The following is a 20,321-nucleotide window of genomic DNA, read 5'->3' as shown; positions in this document are numbered from 1 at the left end:
TTGTTACTTATCAAATATATCAAACTACAAAACTGTATAAAGAGCTATCAAAAGGACACATGTACCCTACTATGCGGGTTATAAGCAATAAACTTGACAAATGCTTTGAGTCCATCTCCTTATTGCACCATCCTTCCTTCTCCCTCAGATGTGCACATATATATGTATGTACATATATATATGTATTTCATAGTGTAAGTGCCCTTATCTTCCATTTGATAACTTGATTTTAACATACAGATTTCAGATGTATATATGTCCTAAATCCTATATGTCTAGGGCATTCATTTTTACTATTATATAATATTTCACTGTAAGAATGAATCACAATGTATTTTTTGGACCACTGTTGATGGACATTTTGTTCTTTCCTACAGTTTTACTCTCATAATCAGTGCTGAAATTTTATTATAAATGAGGCTGTCTGCCCACATGCCAGATATTCTCTAGTTCCTTACTACTCAAAGTATGACCCATGGAATAGCAGCTTCAGCACTGCGTGTTGTATTACTCAGGGTTCTCCAGAGAAACAGAGCCAATAGCATGTGTGTGTGTGTGTGTGTGTGTGTATTTCCTTATCTTTCAGTTTTATTGAGACATGTGACATACAGCCCTGTATAAATTTAAGGTGTACAGCATAATGATCCCACTTACATATATTGTGAAATGATCACCATAGTAAGTTTCTTTAGAATCCATCCTCTCCTACAGATATTAAAAAAAGAAAAAAGTGTTGTTTTCCTTGTGATGAGAACTTTTAGAATCTACTCTCTTTGCAACTTTCCAACATACTATACAGCAGTTTTAAATATAGTCATCATGTTTTACATGATATCCCCAGTATTTATTAATCTTATAACTGGAAGTTTGTACCTTTTGACCACCTTCATCCAATCTCCCCACCCGCAAACCTCATGTCTGGTAACCACAAATCTGGTCTCTTTTTCTATGAGTTTTCTTAGATTACACATGTAAATGAGATCATACTTATTTTTCTTTCTCTGTCTGACTTATTTCACTTAGCATAATGCCCTAAATGTCTATCCATGTTATAGCAAATGGCAGGGTTTCCTTCTTTTTTTAAGGCTGAATAGTATTCCACTGTATATGTATATATACACATTTTCTTTTCTCATTCATCTGTTGATGGACACTTAGGTTGTTTCCATGACTTGCTATTGTAAATAATGCTGCAATGAATATGGAGATGCAGATATCTCTTTGACATAGTGATTTTTGTTCCTATGGATATATTCCCAGAATTGGAATTACTAGGTCACATGGTAGTTTTATTTTTAATTTCTTGAGGAACCTCCATACTATTTTCCACAGTGGCTGTGTCAATTTACAACCCCACTAACAGTGCATAAGAGTTCCCTTTTCTCCACATCCTCACCAGCGTTTATTATCTCATCTTTTTGATGATAACCATTCTAACAGGCATGAGGTGATATCTCATTGAGGTTTTGATTTGCATTTCCCCAATGATTAGTGATGTTGAATACATTTTCACGTACCTCTTGGCCATCTGTATCACCTCTTTGGAAAAACGTCTAATCAGGTCCTTTGCCCATTTTTTAATTGGATTGTTTCTGTTGTTGAGTTTTATGAGTTCTTTATATATTTTGGATATTAACCCCTTATTACATATATGATTTGCAAAAATTTCTCCAATTCCATAGGTTGCCTTTTCATTTTGTTGATAATTTCTTTTGCTGTGCAGAAGCTTTTTAGTTTGGTGTAGTCTGACTTGTTTATTTTTTATATTGTTGCTTGTTCTTTAGTTGTCATATCCAAAATATCATTCCCAAGACTCATGTCAAGGAGATTTTTTCGTAAGTTTTCTTCTAGGAATTTTGTGGTTTAGGTCTTACATTTAAGCCTTTAATCCATTTCAAGCTAATTTTTGTTAGTGATGTAAGATAAGGATCTAGTTTTATTCTTTTACATGTGTATATCCAATTCAACACAGTTTATTGAAGAGACTATTCATTGAGTATTCCTGGTTCCCCTGTCAAATATTACTTAACCATATATGCTTGGGTTTATTTCTGGCCTCTCCATTTTGTTCCATTGGTCTTATGTTTGTTTTTATGCCAGTAACATACAGTTTTGATTATTATAGCTTTATAATATAGCTTAAAATCAGGAAGTGTGATACCCCTGCTTTATTCTTCTCTCTCAGGATTGTTTTGGTTATTCAGGGTCTTTTGTGTTTCCATATAAATTTTAGGATTATTTTTTGTACTTCTGTAAAAAATGCTATTAGAAGCTTGATAGGTGCATTGAATCTATAGAAGCTTCATGTAGTGTGGACATTTTAACAATATTAATTCTTCCAATCCATGAAAATGAGAGACTTTTCCAATTATTTGTGTCTTCTTTGATTTCTTTCATCAATGTTTTGTAGTTTTCAGTGTAGGGATATATTTCACCTCCTTGATTAAATTTATTCCTAAGTACTTTATTGTTTTTGATGCTAATGTAGATGGATTATTTTCTTTTTCAGATAATTTGTTGTTGTGTATAGAAATGCTAAAGGCTTTTTTCACATCTTTATTGGAGTAGGATTGCTTTACAATGTTGTTTTAGTTCCTGCTGTAAAACAAAGTGAATCAGCTATATGTATACATATATCCCCATATCCCCTCCCTCTGGAGCCTCCCTCCCACCCTCCCTATTCCACCCTCTAGGTAGTCACAAAGCATCAAGTTAATCTCCCTGTGCTATGCAGCAGCTTCCCACTAGCCATCCATTTTATATTTGGTAGTGTATATATGTCATTGCTACTCTCTCACTTTGTCACAGCTTCCCCTTCCCTCCCTGTGTCCTCAAGTCCATTCTCTATGTCTGTGTCTTTATTCCTGCCCTGCTGCTAAGTTCATCAGTACCATTTTTTTAGATTCCATATATATGCATTAGCATACAGTATTTGTTTTTCTCTTTCTGACTTACTTTACTCTGTATGACAGACTCTAGGTCCATCCACCTCACTACAAATAACACAGTTTCATTTCTTTTCATGGCTGAGCAATATTCCATTGTACATATGTGCCACATCTTCTTTATCCATTCATTTGTTGATGGACATTTAGGTTGCTTCTATGCCCTGGCAATTGTAATTACTGCTGCAATGAACACTGTGGTACATGACCTTTATTGAATTATGGTTTTCTCAGGGTATATGACGAGTAGTGGGATTCCTGGGTCATATGGTAGTTCTATATTTTGTTTTTTAAGGAACCTCCATACTGTTCTCCATAGTGGCTGTATTGTTTCACCTTCCTACCTACAGTGCAGGAGGGTTCACTTTTCTCCACAACTTCTCCAGCATTTATTATTTCTTGAATTTTTTTTTTTTTTTTTTTTGTGGTACACGGGCCTCTCACTGTTGTGGCCTCTCCCGTTGTGGAGCACAGGCTCCGAACGCACAGGCTCAGTGACCATGGCTCACAGGCCCAGCCACTCTGCAGCATGTGGGATCCTCCCAGACTGGGACATGAACCTGTGTGCCGTGCATTGGCAGGCAGACTCTTAACCACTGCACCACCAGGGAAGCCCATTTCTAGATTTTTTCATGATGGCCATTCTGACCGGTGTGAGGTGATACCTCATTGTTGTTTTGATTTGCATTAGAAATGCCAATGATTTTTGTATGTTCGTTTTGTACCCTGCCACTTTACTAAATTCATTGATTAGATCTAACAGTTTTTTTGGCAGTCTTTAGGATTTTCTCTGTATAAAATCCTGTCATCTGCAAATAGAGACAATTTTACTCTTTCTGTTCTAATTCTGATGCATTTTATTTCTTTTTAACACCTAATTGCTCTGGCTAGGACTTCCAGTACTATGTTGAATAGGAGTGGTGAGAGTGGGCACCCTTGTATTATTCCTGACTTTTGAGAAAAAGTTCTCAGCCTTTCATCATTGAGTATGATGTTACCTGTGGGCTTGTCATATATGGCCTTTATTATGTTGAGGTACATTCCTTCTATACCTAATTTGTTCAGTTTTTAATAATGAATGGATGTTGAATTTTGTCAAATGTTTTTTCTGTACCCATTGAGATTATTGTATGATTTTTTTCTTTCATTCTGGTAATATGATGAATCACATTTATTGATTTGTATCTATTGAATCATGCTTGTATCTCAGGGATAAATCACACTTGGTCATGGTGACTTATCCTTTATTTTTAAATTTTATTTATTTATTTTTAAAATAAATTTATTTATTTTTGGCTGCATTGGGTCTTTGTGGTGGTGCATGGACTTCTCATTGTTGTGGCTTCTGTTGTTGTGGAGCACAGGCTCTAGGCACATGGGCTTCAGTAGTTGTGGCTCATGGGCTCTAGAGCGCAGGCTCAGTAGTTGTGGTTCATGGGCTTAGTTGCTCTGCGGCATGTGGAATCTTCCCAGACCAGGGCTTGAACCATATCCCCTGCATTGGCAGGCGGATTCTCAACCACTGAGCCACCAGAAAAGCCCCTGATCCTTTATTTTTATTTGAATGTTTCATTGAAGTATAGTTGACTTACAATATTATATTACTTTCAGGTGTAAAACATATTCAATATTTTTATAGATTACACACCATATAAAATTATTATAAAATATTGACTATATTCTCTGTGCTGTACATTACATCCCTGTAACTTATTTATTTTATAATCAGTAGCTTGTACCTTTTAAACCCCTTCACCTACTTTGCTCCTCCCCCCACCCCTCTCCCCTCTGGCAACCACCTGTTTGTTCTTCGTATCTGTGAGTCTGCTTCTGTTTTATATTTATTCATTTGTTCTATTTTTTAGATTCCACATATAAGTGAAAACATATGGTATTTGTCTTTCTCCTTCTGACTTATTTCACTAGGCATAATACCCTCCACATACATCCATGTTGTCACAGATGGCAAGAGTTCATTCTTTTTTCTTGCTGAGTAATATTCTATAGTGTATATATATATATATATATATATATATATATATATATATATATATATATATACACACACACACATACACACACCACACATTGTTTTTATCCATTCATCTGTCAATGGGCCCTTAGGTTGCTCCCATATCCTGTCTATTGTAAAATAATGCTACTGTGAACATTGAGGTGCATATATCTTTTTGAATTAGTGTGTTTTCATTTTCTTGGGATAAATGCCCAGTAGTGGAATTGCTGGATCACATGGAAGTTCTATTTTTAACATATTTAGGTACCTCCATACATTTTCCCATATTGGCTGCACTAATTTGCATCCCCACTAACAGTGAATGAGGGCTCTCTTTTCTCCACATCTTCACGAACAGGCACATGAAAAGATGCTCAATATCACTAGTCATCAGGGAAATGCAAATCCAAACCACAATGAGATACGTCACAGAATAGTCAGAATGACTATTGTCAAAAAGATAAGAATGATCCTTTAAATATGTTGCTGAGTTCAGTTTGTTTAGTGTTTTGTTGAGAGTTTTGCATCTATATTCATCAGGGATATTGGCCTGTAGTTTTCTTTTCTTGTAGTGTCCTTTTCTGGTTTGGGTATCAGGGTAATAAATGCTGGCTTCAAAAAATGGTTTCGGAATGATCCCCACTCTTCAATTGTTTGGGAGAGTTTGAGAAGGATTGGTATTAATTCTTTAAATGTTTGGTGAAATTTACCAGTGAAGCCATCTAGTCATGGGCTTTTCATTATTGGGAGATTTTTTATTACTAATTCAATCTCCTTACTAGTAATTAGTCTGTTCAGATTTTCTATTTCTTCTTGATTCAATCTTTGTAGGTTGTTTCTAAGAATTTTCCCATTTCTTGTAGGTTGTCCAATTTGTTGGCATCTAGTTGTTCATTTTTTAAAAAGGAATTGGCTCATGCAACTGTGGAACCTGGCCAGTCCAAAATCTGCAGGGTAGGTTGGCAGGCTGGAGACCTAGGGAAGAGCTGCAGTTAAGAGTCTGAAGGCAGTCTGCTGGCAAAATTCCCTCTCTCTCTGGGGAGGTCAGTCATTTTTCTATTCAAGCCTTCAACCAACTGTATGAGACCCACCTATATTATAGAGAGTCATTTACTCTACTCAGAGTCTACTGATTTAAATATTAATCTCACCCCCAAAATGCCTTCACAGAAATATCCATAATAGTGTTTGACCAAATATCTGGGTACCACAGTCTAGATAATTTGACACATAAAATTAACCATCACACCTGGGATCCTGTTACAGCTGCAGAATTTCAGGCCCTGCCACAGACACTCGCCATCCTCAACCCCTAGGAAGTGCGCCCTCCTACCAGTACTTCACCACCTTTCTTTGATGCATGTTCGGGTGCTAAGAACAGCTGAACACCAATTTTTCCTTCTTTATTTTATTTGGATGTGGGTGAGGTACAATGTCTAATCTTGCATGATATGCGTCTGATGCCTCTTCCCTTCAATATGGCCACTGAGGGAATGAAGTGTTCACATGTAAACACTGGCTTTCTCCAGCACAGGGGTTACAGGGTGGTAGGATCATAAGGAGTAGTGCCTGGAGGGAAATCCTGTGATCATTCAGGGAATGATACCATTAAAACCTTATGAGCAGGTAAATAGGATAAATGGAATACATATTTTGGAAAATAAGCACTAGTATGGCTGGGGGTGGGGGGTACAAGCAGGGATCTAAGGGGTAAGGGCATAAGTTCAGAGAAAAGTTCTGGGACAAAGTGTTGGGAGTGGAGAGTACCACACAGGAGCCAGAGCAATTCTGAGGGAAGGCACACAAGTTAGTTGGAGATTAAAAAGAGAGAGACAGAGAGAGAGACAGGCTGCAGGGTTAGCATTTGCCTAGGATCATGAGAGCAAGGGAATTGAAAGCAAGGAATTGGCAGGAGAACAAGTGAATGGAAGACCAAGGAAGCATCTGAGCTGGCTAGGGAAGGAGGCAAAGGATGTGGAAGCCTGATGATGTAGAGAGAGGAAGTAGAGGGGCCATGTGATGAGTTCTGTTTTTCCTGTCCATGAGGGAACTCAAACATCTCAGACAGCATGAGTTGAGCCAGACAATGCAATTGTTGGTTTACATCTGAGTCTACCTCTATTCTTCACAGTGCAGCTGAGGAGTATACACTGTGATTTCTGTTCAGTTCTTTAGGTGAGAATGCCAAGATTGTCTCTGATCATTGAGGCACTACATGGAATAACATGGAATTATTCCTTATCTAATGGCAATCATCTCCTTAGTTCATATTTTTTAAGACATTCACAAGACAATATATGGATCCTTCATGTAAATGACATAAAGGACTGAAAAGTGGCAAGTGGTAGGAAATAACTTATGCAAGACCCCAAAATGGAGGCATAATTTATAAACTGGTGGTACCTCACCTGTGTCTTCAATTATACGATTGTAACTTGAAATTTTGTACTGCTATTATTTTAATTTCAAAAATTATGCCTGCTTGTTGTCTAAAGTGCAAAAATTACAGAAGTACAGAAAATAAGTTGTGCAAGTGTCCCTTTCAACTCTTACCTGCAATTCTGTACTACTAATTGCATTGATGACAAAGGTCACACAGACCTGACCATAATGTAAGATTCCATGTTATTGTTGTTTGTTTGGAAGTGAAATGAAATGGCTCAACCCCCTCAAGCACATGAGAAATGCATGGGCAGACAGGCTGACTCTCCTCTACTCTAAGGTACTGAAGTGAGATCCCTCCCACAGTGCACCTTCAGAAAGGGAGAGGGGGCAGTACAGTGGATGGATGAGAATCCCTATGGAAGCACAGTGAGAGGTGTGAAAAAGCCTGTTTCTCATTCACCTGTATGCAAATCTTGAAATTGTTCATGGTATGGTCTCTGGAAATGATTAGGGACAAGAAGTAAAACATGTACATCCTCATCTTCCTTTCCTTCCTTCCAAAGCCCTCCACTAGCCAGTCAGCATCCCTTGCAAAGCCTCCGTTGTTCCGGGTCATATTCCTGTTTCTGAGAGTTTCCAGGTAGAGCATCTGACTGAGTCACACTGCCTCCAAAAACCAATACCTGGAAGCATATCATGTCCCCTCTCATCAGAATTTATTGACAAACTACCTATGGAGTCAAGCCTGATATATCTGCTAGAGATTGCCAGGGTCAAAGGGGGTTCGGCAGGAAGGCAACCAAGGCCTTTCAGGCCTGGACCCACTGGCTCATGATTGGGGCAGGGAACAGCAATGCAGAACACACAACATACAACATGCAACATAACTCTTTATTATGAAAACAAACAGCAACCGTGAGTGGGGAAAATACAGAAACAACTGACCCTTCAGGTGGCTATGTTACCGGGCCTACAAGGTAACTTTGGCTTCTTTGTCGGCCAGACCTCCAACCCCGTTCATGGGCATGGCCTGAGGCTGGAGAAAAGAGAAACAATGATGATATGGATGAAGACAGACAAAGATGGCATCCAAGCTCTCCTTTTAGGGGATTTCTTTGAAGGCCTCCTCTGGGATCTTGCCCTCGGTCTGGAGAGAAGGAGTCAGGATGTCAGAACAGCTAGCTCCCCAAGTTCCATTCTTAGGCCACCAGCCTCCACCTTTTTCGCCTCCCTGAAGGCCCAGACACATTCATCTTTACCCCACTTGATTCCCAGCCCTCACCTTGAGCATACTGAAGATCTGACCAGCTCTGGTGTAGTTCCATTCGTTGTCCTGAAGGCACCTGCCGTGGGAGAAGAACAGGTGATCTCCATTAGTACCACAGTACAGTCATGCTGACAATGCAATGCCACCACTAAATCTATGCCACTTTCTTGCTGGGACACATGTACCAGTATGAACACTATGTGTAATGACAAAGAAAGATCCAGTGAAAACCAAACCATCTATCACTAGCATTTATGTCCACTAGAATTCAAAACAGAAAAGTAGAGCTCTGCAAAAGAACAAGGGAATTCAATATATACTGATCAAGGAAGATGTTCAAGAAAATAACAAGTGAAAAATCTTTTTGCTTTTGTTTTTGTTTTTGTTTTGTATTCCCTTCCCCCTCTCCGTGTCCTCAAGTCCATTCTATGTCTGCATCTTTATTCCTGTCCTACCCCTAGGTTTGTCAGAACCATTTTTTTTTTCTTTTAGATTCCATACTAGTCTTTTTTTTAAACATCTTTATTGGAGTATAATTGCTTTACAATGGTATGTTAGTTTCTGCTTTCTAACAAAGTGAATCAGTTATACATACATCCCCATATCTCTTCCCTCTTGCGTCTCCTTCCCTCCCACCCTCCCTATCCCACCCCTCTAGGTGGTCACAAAGCACCGAGCTGATCTCCCTGTGCTATGCGGCTGCTTCCCACTAGCTATCGATTTTACATTTGGTAGTGTATATATGTCCATGCCACTCTCTCACTTTGTCACAGCTTACCCTTCCCCCTCCCCATGTCCTCAAGTCCATTCTCTAGTAGGTCTGCATCTTTATTCCCATCTTGCCCCTAGGTTCTTCATGACCTTTTTTTTCTTTTAGATTCCATATATATGTGTTAGCATATGGTATTTGTTTTTCTCTTTCTGACTTACTTCACTCTGTATGACAGACTCTAGGTCCATCCACCTGACTACAAATAACTCAATTTCGTTTCTTTTTATGGCTGAGTAATATTCCATTGTATATATGTGCCACATCTTCTTTATCCATTCATCTGTCGATGGACACTTAGGTTGCTTCCATGTCCTGGCTATTGTAAATAGAGCTGCAATGAACATTGTGGTACATGACTCTTTTTGAATTATGGTTTTCTCAGGGTATATGCCCAGTAGTGGGATTGCTGGGTCGTATGGTAGTTCTATTTTTAGTTTTTTAAGGAACCTCCATGTTGATCTCCATAGTGGCTGTATCCATTTACATTCCCATCAATAGTTCAAGAGGGTTCCCTTTTCTCCACACCCCTTCCAGCATTTACTGTCTGTAGATTTTTTGATGATGGCCATTAAATGAAAAATTTTTAAGTTTCCAGCCATCTTTTTTTGAGATATAATGCACACACTATTTTAAAGAATACAAGTCAGTGCTTTTTAGGATATCCACAAGATTGTACAACTATCTAATTCCAAAATAATTTTATCATCTTGAAAAGAAACTCCTTAACCATTAGTGATCACTCCCTATTCCTCCCCTTCCACCAGAACCTGGCAACCACCAATCTGCTTTTGGTTCCTGTGGATTTGCCGATTCTGGACATTTCATACTATATTCAACTTTTGTGAATGGCTTTTCACTTAGCATAATGTTTTCAAGGTTGACCATGTCATGACATATATTAGAACTGTACATTTTTATGAGTGAATAATATTCTACTATATGGATGTACCAGATTTATTCATCCAGGCATCAGCTAAAGGACATTTGGGTTGTTTCCATGTTTTGGCTATTATCAATAATGCTGCTATGAACGTTCCTGAACAAGTTTTAGAGTGAACATATGTTTTCATTTCTCCTGGTATATACTTGGGAGTGGGATTACTGGGTCATTTGGTGTTTAACATTTTGAGGAACTGCGAAACTTTTTGTGTGTGTGTGTGTGGTACGCGGGCCTCTCACTGCCGTGGCCTCTCCCGTTGCGGAGCACAGGCTCCGGACGTGCAGGCTCAGTGGCCATGGCTCACGGGCCCAGCCGCTCCGCGGCATGTGGGATCTTCCCGGACAGGGGCACGAACCCACGTCCCCTGCATCGGCAGGCGGACTCTCAACCATTGCGCCACCAGGGAAGCCCCAAACTTTTTCCTAAAGTAAGTGCTCCACTGAACCTTGATACCTGTAATATATGAGAGTTCTAATTTCTCCACATCCTCACCTATGCTTATCTTTTGTTTCATTGATTAAAGCCATCTTAGTGTATGTGAAGTGGTTGTTTTGATTTGTATTTTCCTAATGATTAATGATGTTCAGAACGTTTTCATGTGCTTGTTGGTCACTTGTATACAATCTTTAGAGAAATATCTATTCAAATCCTTTCCCCATTTTTAAATTGGATATTTATCTTTTGATTGTTGAGTTGTGAAATCCTTCAATATTCTAGATAGTAGATCTTATCAGATACGAGATTTGCAAATATTTTCTCCCATTTTGTGGGTTGTATTTTCAGTTTCTTGATAGTGTCCTTTGATGTACAGAAGTTTTTACTTTTGATGAAGTGCAATTTATTTGTTTCTTTGGTTGCTTGTGCTTTTGGTGTCACATACAAGAAACCATTTCCTAATTCAAGGTCATGAAGATATACACCTCTGTTTTTGTCTAAGTGTTTTTATTTTATTTTATTGGAGTTCAGTTTACTTACAATGTTGTGTTAGTTTCAGGTATACAACAAAGTGGATCAGTTATATATAACTCCATTCTTTTTCAGATTCTTTTCCCATATAGGTTATTACAGAATATTGAGTAGAGTTCCTTGTGCTATACAGTAAGTCCTTATTAGTTATCTATTTTATATATAGTAGTGTGCATATGTTAATCCCAATCTCCTAATTTATCACTTCCCCCCCACATTTCCCCTTTGGTAACCATAAGGTTTCATTTCGAGAACTGTGAGTCTGTTTCTGTTTTGTAAATAAGTTCATTGGTATCGTTTTTATTATATTCCACATATAAGTGATATCATGATATTTGTCTTTCTGTGTCTTACTTCACTTACCCAATCAAAAAATGGGCAGAAGATCTAAATAGACATTTCTCCAAGGAAGACATACAGATGACCAAAAAGCACATGAAAAGATGCTCAACATAACTAATTATTACAGAAATACAAATCAAAACTACAGTGAGGTGTCACCACACACGGGTCAGAATGGCCATCATCAAAAAATCTACAAACAATAAATGCTGGAGAGGTTGTGGAGAAAAGGGAACCCCCCTACACTGTTGGTGGGAATGTAAATTGATACAGCCACTATGGAGAACAGTATGGAGGTTCCTTAAAAAAACTAAAAATAGAGCTACTGTATGATCCAGCAATCCCACTCCTGAGCATATATCCAGAGAAAACCATAATTTGAAAACATACATGCAGCCCAATGTTCATTGTAGCACTATTTACAATAGCCAAGACATGGAAGCAACCTAAATGTCCATCGACAGAGGAATGGATAAAGAAGATGTGGTACATATACACAATGGAATATTACTCAGCCATTAAAAAGAATGAAATAATGCCATCTGCTGAAACATGGATGGACCTAGAGGTTATCATACTAAGTGAAATAAGTCAGTAAGGGTTTTTACAGTTGTAGATTCTACATTAGGCCTTTGATCCATTTTGAGTCAATATTTGTGTATGGTGCATGATAGGGGTCAAAATTATTATTTTTGCATGTTAATACCCATGTGTCCCAGAACCACCTGTTTAAAAGACTATTTTTTTCTCCATTAATTATTTTGGCACCTATTGAAAATTAATTGGCTACAAATGTCAGGGTTTCATTCTGGACTCTCAGTTGTATTACACTGACCTATCAAATGTGAGTGTCACGCAATCTTGATTATAGTAGCTTTGTAGTAAGTTTTGAAATTGTGAAGATCAGGAGTTGTGAGTCCTCAAATTTATTCCCTTTCAATATTGCTTTGACTATTCTGAGTCAATTGCATTTCCATGTGAATTGTAGGATCACCTTATCAATTTCTGGAAAGGAGCCAATTGGGATTTTGATAGATATGGTGTAGACTCTGTAGACCATGTTGAATAGTATTGCCACCTTAACAATATTAAGTCTTCCAGTCTACAAACACAGAATGTCCTTCCATTTTTTTAGGTTTTGTTTAAGTTATTCCAACAATGTTTTGAAGATTTTAAAGTATAAGTTTCTCACTTCTTTAGTTACATTTCTTTCTAAGTATTTATTCTTTTTGATTCTACAATAAATAAAATTGTTTTCTTAATTTCAATTTAGGATTTTTCATTGTAAGTGTATAGAAATACAAATGATTTTTGTGGATTGATCTTATATCCTGAGATTCTGCTGAAATTGTTTATGTATTCTTACAGTTTCTTAGCAAATTTCTTAGGATTTTCCATATAAAAGATCATGTCATCTGAGCATAATACTATTTTTAAAATGCTTCACATATATCATCATAAAATTAGGATACATTTTTCATGAGCTTCCTTTTTTTCTGGAAGCAAAATATCCAAATACTTATTATTCCAAATTGTCTGTGTGTTCCCTTTTTAATTCTCTCATTCTCCCAGCTCCCTCTTATCCTCATGCACACACAATACTCACTTTTGAGACCACTGGAGGTTCATCCCAGACTGAGTGGAGAAAGCTTGTACCATTTGCTGCTGCTCCCAGTAGAAACTGGGCATGGAGCTGGTGGAGGGTGTGGGTACTGGGATGCAGAATGTGCTCTGGGTCTTTTTAGGGCTGACATCCCATACAAACAGCTCGTCATTCATGATGAAAAGGCTGGAGGAAAAATGGGCCCTCAGAAAACTGGACAGATGGACCACCCCACACCCCAAATAACGATCCTGCTCCCACTGCCACTCAGCAACTAGATTCCTTCCATACCCCTGCTGTGTCTGTCTCCCAGGTTCCTTGACTGGTACCTCTGCCATCCCCACAGAGCCCACCTTTGGAGAGACTATCTACCACCTTCATTCGATTTATAGGTTTATCCCCAACCCACGGACATTTTCGCATTTACCCTTTACCACAGCCCAAGGAGTGGACAGTCTGATCCCCATTCTCGGAAGAAGACACTGAGTCACAGAGAGGTCGTGTGACTTGACCAAGGTCACACAGCGAGTGAGTGTTGGGTAAAGGAGAGAACGCATAGGCCAATTCCAGAGTCCATGCTCTTCTTAAGCACTAGGCTAGACTCCTCCTGGGATCTCCCTGCTAGCTTTCCACAATACTGAGTAAACCTAAGGTCTGTGCCACCACATTCCCACAGCACTGAGCCCAGGTGGGGATGGGCATTCCCGCCCACAACAGGGCTCTCACCTGGAAGAACTGGCAGGGGTAGCGATGAAGGTCCGGGTGAAGGCACGCACACAGCCCTGAGAACTTCCTTCCACTTCAACAGCAAACAAACAACAGTACCCCGTAGAGCCGCACATGATGTACACGCTCACATGGCGGTCCCCAGTCAGGGTGTGACTGGACACATGCTGAGAGGGCAGTTGTTCACGGGGGCCAGGGTGTCGGGAATGGGGAGGGCAACTATAGGAGCAGTCTGCACCCAGTGACAGGGCTCCTAAAAAACACTTCACAAGTTCATGGGATGCATTTTTCACAGCTGCCCAAGAGGTGGATATTACTACCCCATTGTGAAAATGCAGACACTGTGAGGTTAAGTAACGGCCCAAGTTCTCAGAGTAAGGATCTGGGATGAGAGCCACCAAACTCCACAGCCTGTGTCCCCAACACCCAGGGTGTGCAGGGCAGACAGGCATGGACACAGCTCAGACCTGGGTGTTCTGTGGGAAGACTGAGGGCTGGAGAACACAGTGGGGAAGGGAAGGGAGGGGAGGGGAGGGGAAGGGAGGGGAGGGAAAGGAGGGGAGGGAAGTGGGGGAGGAGAGGGGAGGGAAATGAAGGGATGGGAAGGGAAGGGAAGGGAAAGGGAGGGAAGGGAAGGGAAGGGAAGGGAAGGGAGGGGACGGAAGGGGTCAGGGAAGCTGGCTGGTTATGGGAATGAGCCTGGCCAGGTGGAGGGAGCAGTGGGGGATCTGGAGAGGGGTGTCTACACACACTCACCTTCCTTGAACAACCCATTGACAGAGAAGCAGAGCATCGTTTCCTGAAAGGGAAGAGCCGAGGTGCCCAATCACCACCTCTACCTCCTACCCACCTGCAGCTTCCTGTGCCCGCCCGAGGGATGCAGCAGGTGCTCACCGTCTGGAACCACGTGTCCACCACGAAGGAGCTGAAGTCATGCTGAGTCTTGGGCAACACACAGAGGGTGTGCACAATGTCATGTTTTGTGTGCTTCAGCAGCTGGACCCGCAGGTCTGTGAGGGGAAGGGGAGCGAGCGAAGGTCAGGGGCTGCCACACCCTGGGCCCTATGATTGACCCCTTCACCACCCTTTCCCACCCAGTCTTCCCATCACATCACACACTCACGGGGGTCCTTGAGCTTCTTCATATTCCTGCTGTCCTTGAAGTACTTGCACAAGCTACTTCTAGGAGACAAAGAGCAACAGTGGGTGGTGGGTGTTTGAAAGAGCTGGCCTGTGTCTGCTGGGGAGCAACAAGGCCTGGGAGCAGAGCCTGTGCTGTGATACTCACGGGGCTGGGTCCTCAGGATGGAAGGGAATGGTCAGGGAGAAGCAGGCCTCCTCGTGATAAACACCCATGAGACCCTGCTGGTCTCCACAGTCATGGATCAAGTAGTACCTGAGTGGGAGCAATGAGGACAGTCTATCTCTGTGGTCTGGACCTCAAATGAGACTTGAAAACTCCCCTGAGCAGACCTGTGCTTAGGTGGCCTCACCTGTCCTAGCCCCTTCCACCCTTGCTCAGCTTCCCAGAGGTACTTACTGCTGCAGGAATTGCAGGACTAGGCTCTTCAGCTCATTAGATCCAAAGAAGCTGCCCTGGAATCAAAAGGCATTTGAGACTATGCAGTAGATAAAGCCTCCCTGCAACACCCCAAATGTTGTTTGATCCTCTTCCTCACCTTGCAGGGCTTTACTATGTAGGGAGCATCAATGTCAACAGTAACTGGTAATGGTAATTCCTGGCCATCCTGGAGAAGGGAAGAGGAAGTCAGGAGTGGAGACCAGGGGTGTGGCCCTGGATGATCCGGGAAAAGGATGGGCCCAGGAGGGTGAGGGTCAGAGGTCAGGCATGAAAGGGCCCTGGAAATTCCATGGGAAAGCTTACAGTGGATGTCTTCATCATGAGGTCCTGGAAGTCTCTACTGTAATATGCAACTTGTGTGTGTGCGTGTGTATATTTATGGGTATTTTCCAGAAAGTATATTCATGTCATTTTCAGGAGTCCATGTCCCCCCAAATGGTTAAGGTTCTGATGCTATTATGTGTTCTAGGCAAGACCCAAAGGGCTTGAGAGCAGGTGCAGAGATCACCGACATTTGTAAGAGACAATGATTTACGTAGGCACTTACTAGGCGTAATAACTTCGGGAAACAATCTCTGATGGCCCTGTCCAAAACCAAAAATAGAGAAGAGGTGGTTGATAGTTCAAAGTTGCAATGCTTCCTTTGAGTTAAAATGCTAATACCATAAACAGAGATCAGTGTGTTCTGGCCCATCCAGCAGCCCACTTTGCCCACCTCTGCTTCTGATTTTAAGGGTTTTTGGTCCAGTTCCCTGTTGAGCACTGAGCATCTGTCATCTTACTGTCTGAAAGGCACTGTCTCCTCATCTCTCTCAATACTTTCACTTTAATATTCATTCCCTCCCTCCCTTCCTCTCCTTTCCCTAGGTAGCTCCCACCCAGATTACTCGGACTCCCTTCTCCAGTGCCAGAGGGACCAGCATTTCAAACCCATGTTGCAGGGCTTCCTTCACCACCCTTCCTTCCTCCAGGGCCCTACTGAAGGCTGTGGGGAGAAGAGAGAATGGGGTGGGAGCCCGGGGCTCTGCTACCTCACTGGGGGTCCAGCACTTTGCCAAGACCCAGACACCCCCGAGGGATAGCCCAGGATGCTGGGGCAGGGAGGTGAGTGAGGTGGGGCTCAGGTAGGGATATGGAGGGGGATGAAAACAGAAAGGGAGTGAAGGTAGGAGGGGAGAGATGAGAGAGACAGAGGGGCACAGAGACAAAGGAGAGAGAGAAAACAAAGGGAAGGGAAAGAAGCTCCCCCATGGGCAGGGTCAGGGAAGACGAGAGAAGAAAGGGGCAATGGCACACGTGTTGTGGCTCTTCACCTGCCCTAGAATCTCCCAGACACACCAGGTAGGAATGCAAAATATGCATATGTTGGGCTGGGGGCCCACTGGATGCTGGTTGAAACTTTGTCACCTGTGTGAGCTCAGCCAGACTTGGGCATAGGAAAGAGAGTAGCCATGGGGGCACATCTTCCCCAGAAGGAGGAAAGGGTCTGCTCCCAGCTCGGTATGGGGCTGAGGATCCGTGGCCCCCTCTGATGATCACCATCTTCTCTCCCGATGACCCCTACACCTGTCTGAGTTGGTTCTTTATCTGAGTAATCATATCTGTCTCAGGCTGCCCAGGGCTCCTGTGAAGGACCAGGCGGGATGATGTGACATGTGCAGGGAGGGATGGGAAGTGCCCCAGAGAGGTCTGTCCTTCTGTCTCCTCTACTACCTCTGCCCTCTGCCTTCCACTCCTGCCTCAGGAAGCACTCCGATCACTGGCGGTGGCCCACGTCTGGCCCCTTGACTCAAGGACCCCTGCCTTTTCCCAAGGAGGGTCCAGCTCCTGGCATTGGGCCAGCAGAATGGATGTCATGACAGCAGCCACCCACGGCCTCAGCCCCCAGCACTGTGCAGGAAAGCCCCCATGTCAACCTGAGAGAGGAGTGAGGACCACTTTGGAGGAAGGGGAAGAGGGCCCCTCTCAGAACGGAGGAGGGAAACCCCATCTCAGCACAAGGAAGGAAGGCTTGTCTCAGCATGAGGCCCTGGACTGGAGGACCCTTCTCAGTGCAGGGCACCAGCATCTGGATCAAGGCTGGTCGCTCCTGGTCCCGGTGAGGAGGAGAAGCCCTGCTTCCTGGGGCACACTCTTGGGAGGCCTTGGTGCAGAGAGCTGGAAACAGACCCCAGAGCCCCTGCAGAGGTGAGCAGCTCAGGGGAAGGAAACTCCTCACCGGTGATAGGCACAGAGAGAGCAGAAGGTGGGGCCTGTGATCCTCCCAGAAGACCAGGGCTGCCACCTTTTGCAAAGCGGCACTGTCACAGATAGTCTAGGCTCCCATGGGTGAAGGTCACCAAGAAGGGTGACAGGGTGTTCACACTGACCTTACATAGGTGGACTGGTCTGGGAAGGTGCCACACAGTGGGTTCCCTTGCAGCCACAACTCTTCAAGCTTCAGCCCTTGTATCTTTCTCAACTCCCACACAGATTTCAGCTGAGAAATATGGGGCAGAAGTGGGAAAAGGAATCCCAGGGAAAGAGGGACATCCGGATCCCTGCACCCCCAGGCCCCCCCTCCCCCACAGGTACCTTCCCCTTCCTCCTGTCATCACTCTGATGGCCACTAACATGCCCCCCCACTTTCACCCTAACTTTGATCTGGCTCCCTCTTTTCACCTTATTTTTGGAGATGTTCAGGACCTTGACCCTGGGGGCCATCTGTATAATGTCAGACAGGCCATCCAGCTGGTACAGACTGTTGCTGCTCAAGTTCAAGGATAACAGCTGTGGGGCAAGAAGAGGTAGAGTGAAGGTTACTATCTAGGACCTTGGGCACAAATCTGCCCTCCACCCCATCTCTTCCACCCCCTACCTTAATACCAGCACTGGGCTTACAACCTCACCTCAGGGAAATTCTTTCTGATGGTTTGCAGGGTGGCGGCCATGTAGCTTCTTCGATTCAGAATTACATCAATATCATGTCCCACCAAGTCTTCAGGAAGGAGAGGGGAGGGAATCAGATGGCTGAGTGGGGTCTGGGGCCAGCACCAGCCCCTCTGCATGTTACCATCCCTAAGTCTCCCTCCAGGAAGACCCCTCTGCCCTCCCCAGCTCTAGAATTACTGCTGTCAGCCATACCTGGGTCAACGCAGAGCCTCTGGAGGTCAAGAGCTTGCTTGGAGACATCAAATCGTTTGATCAAGGTCAGCTGCGGAGAGAGAGATGGAGAGAGCCGCTCTGAGGCTGTGGTGGTGGCAGGGAAATCGGGGGCGAGGGGGACAGGGGGCTTGAGGAAGGAGAGGGGGGTCTGAGTGTTGGCACATAACATGCCTTGAGTCTGCATTACCGTTAGCTGCTCCATTTCTTCTGGCTTCAACTTATCCCGCACAGAGTAGGGAACAGCGGAGGGGCTGACAAAGACAGGTATCTGCAGGAAGAAGAAGTGCGGTAAGCACCACGAACCCTAGTTCCAAAGAAGACAACCAACCCCTGGCCTGTACTCCTTCCTCAGTATGAGGTACACGTAATGTCCTCGACACACACCTTTCGTCTCTCCTCGTCACAAATCTTGTAGCTGACATTCATCAATGCAGAGGCAGTGCTAGCTTCCTGGACAAAGAACCGAGCCCCTTTTTTCATAAAGTGGAACTACAGGGATTGAATGCAACAGCAATAGTATCAGAAGCTAACAGACCCTGCTGAACCAGGTCTCTCTCTCCCCCTTCCCTGTGCCCAAGCATCTGGCTTTGGCATCATCTCTTACGTCCACTGGAGTGAAGGGGACACTGCAGTGGCTCTGGATTGAGTTCATTAGCCATGTCCTGTCATACTTTATCCCATCAGGAATCTATGGATGAAAAGAAGGGATGGGAGGGAGGACAGACAACAGGGAATTTAGGCTGGAGGACGAACATTTTCCTGTTCTTTTCCAGCCTTCTCCTGAGCGTGAAAGGGCTTCTAGGGAAGGGACCACTGGCATGATTTCTTATGGGTGTGCATAATATGAATTTCCTAAATACTCTTTTTCTCCAGTCAAACCCTCTTTCAAATAATCAAGGTGTCAGAGACGATCTTCACTTTATAAATTTCCATGAGACCCTACCAAGTGCAGACACTGCTTGCCCCTCAGACAAGGTGCCCAGAGGCTCGACCCTCCATCTACCACACTCAGCTTGCCAAACTGAGAACTCCAATGTGGAGTTGCTCTATATCCTTGGCAGTAGTTTCCATCTTTGCTTTGAGACAGGCTCCTCCGTTCTCGTTACAGTCAGCCTGTTCCCTTTACACTGCTTCTCGGAATCTGCCCTTAGATGAACAAGACTGTCAATTCCTGATAATAAAAAGGACAGATTACAAACTGTCCCCAATGAAATAAACCAGCATGTCTACATGAGATCAACGCAACTCCCTCTGGCTTTTCTCTCCTGCACATTCCATACATTTTTCAGGATACTCACTGTGACCCTGAACCATCTCCCTGGGGTTCCATCTCCTGTGTCCTCCCCCATTTCTCTCTCCAGAGGTTGTCTCTTTCTCCACACAGTCATAGGCACGTGGCCTTCACTGTTGCATCTCACTCCCCTCTTGTTGCCTTGGATGGTACAGTGAGAGCTGCAGGGGGGGATGTGGAGAGAAGGAGGGTGAGTGGCCATAAGTGCTAAGAAAGTCATATGTACACCCTCGTCTCTTTGACACCAGCACTACAATTAGGATGGCTCAACCATTATATCACTTCTAGCATGCTTCAATTTTGCAGTGAGAGAAGAAAAACAAGTCCACGGAGACTGTGAGAGG

The 20,321-nt window shown here is 43.1% G+C and overlaps 1 protein-coding gene across 1 annotated transcript; it reads right to left on the bottom strand.

Moving 5' to 3' along the window:
- Nucleotides 1–8,446: 8,446 nt before the first annotated feature.
- LOC131748079 (nuclear RNA export factor 2-like) lies at nt 8,447–20,074 on the bottom strand. Its single transcript, XM_067023162.1, has 19 exons — nt 19,985–20,074; nt 19,291–19,374; nt 19,071–19,175; nt 18,874–18,954; nt 18,666–18,735; nt 18,431–18,519; nt 18,204–18,311; nt 17,912–18,021; nt 16,090–16,126; nt 15,640–15,708; nt 15,501–15,556; nt 15,249–15,356; nt 15,084–15,142; nt 14,855–14,970; nt 14,717–14,759; nt 13,961–14,033; nt 13,238–13,420; nt 8,627–8,687; nt 8,447–8,491 (listed from the first exon to the last, which is right to left on the bottom strand). The coding sequence occupies exons 1-19, from the start codon at nt 20,072–20,074 to the stop codon at nt 8,447–8,449; spliced, it is 1,587 nt and encodes a 528-aa protein (XP_066879263.1).
- Between the last annotated feature and the right edge of the window lie 247 nt (nt 20,075–20,321).

Source organism: Kogia breviceps, chromosome X, assembly GCF_026419965.1.
Source record: "Kogia breviceps isolate mKogBre1 chromosome X, mKogBre1 haplotype 1, whole genome shotgun sequence".
Taxonomy (NCBI): Eukaryota; Metazoa; Chordata; class Mammalia; order Artiodactyla; family Physeteridae; genus Kogia; species Kogia breviceps.
This window is presented reverse-complemented; position numbering and strand designations above follow the sequence as displayed.

Excerpts from the sequence above, each read along its gene's own strand:
- LOC131748079 (XM_067023162.1), bottom strand. The coding sequence starts at position 20,074 with ATGACTGTGTGGAGAAAGAGACAACCTCTGGAGAGAGAAATGGGGGAG. Across the intron at positions 15,357-15,500 it reads GTCCTGCAATTCCTGCAGCA|GTACTACTTGATCCATGACT; the intron begins GTAAGTACCTCT and ends GCTCCCACTCAG. Across the intron at positions 13,421-13,960 it reads ACCCCTGCCAGTTCTTCCAG|CCTTTTCATCATGAATGACG; the intron begins GTGAGAGCCCTG and ends TTTTTCCTCCAG.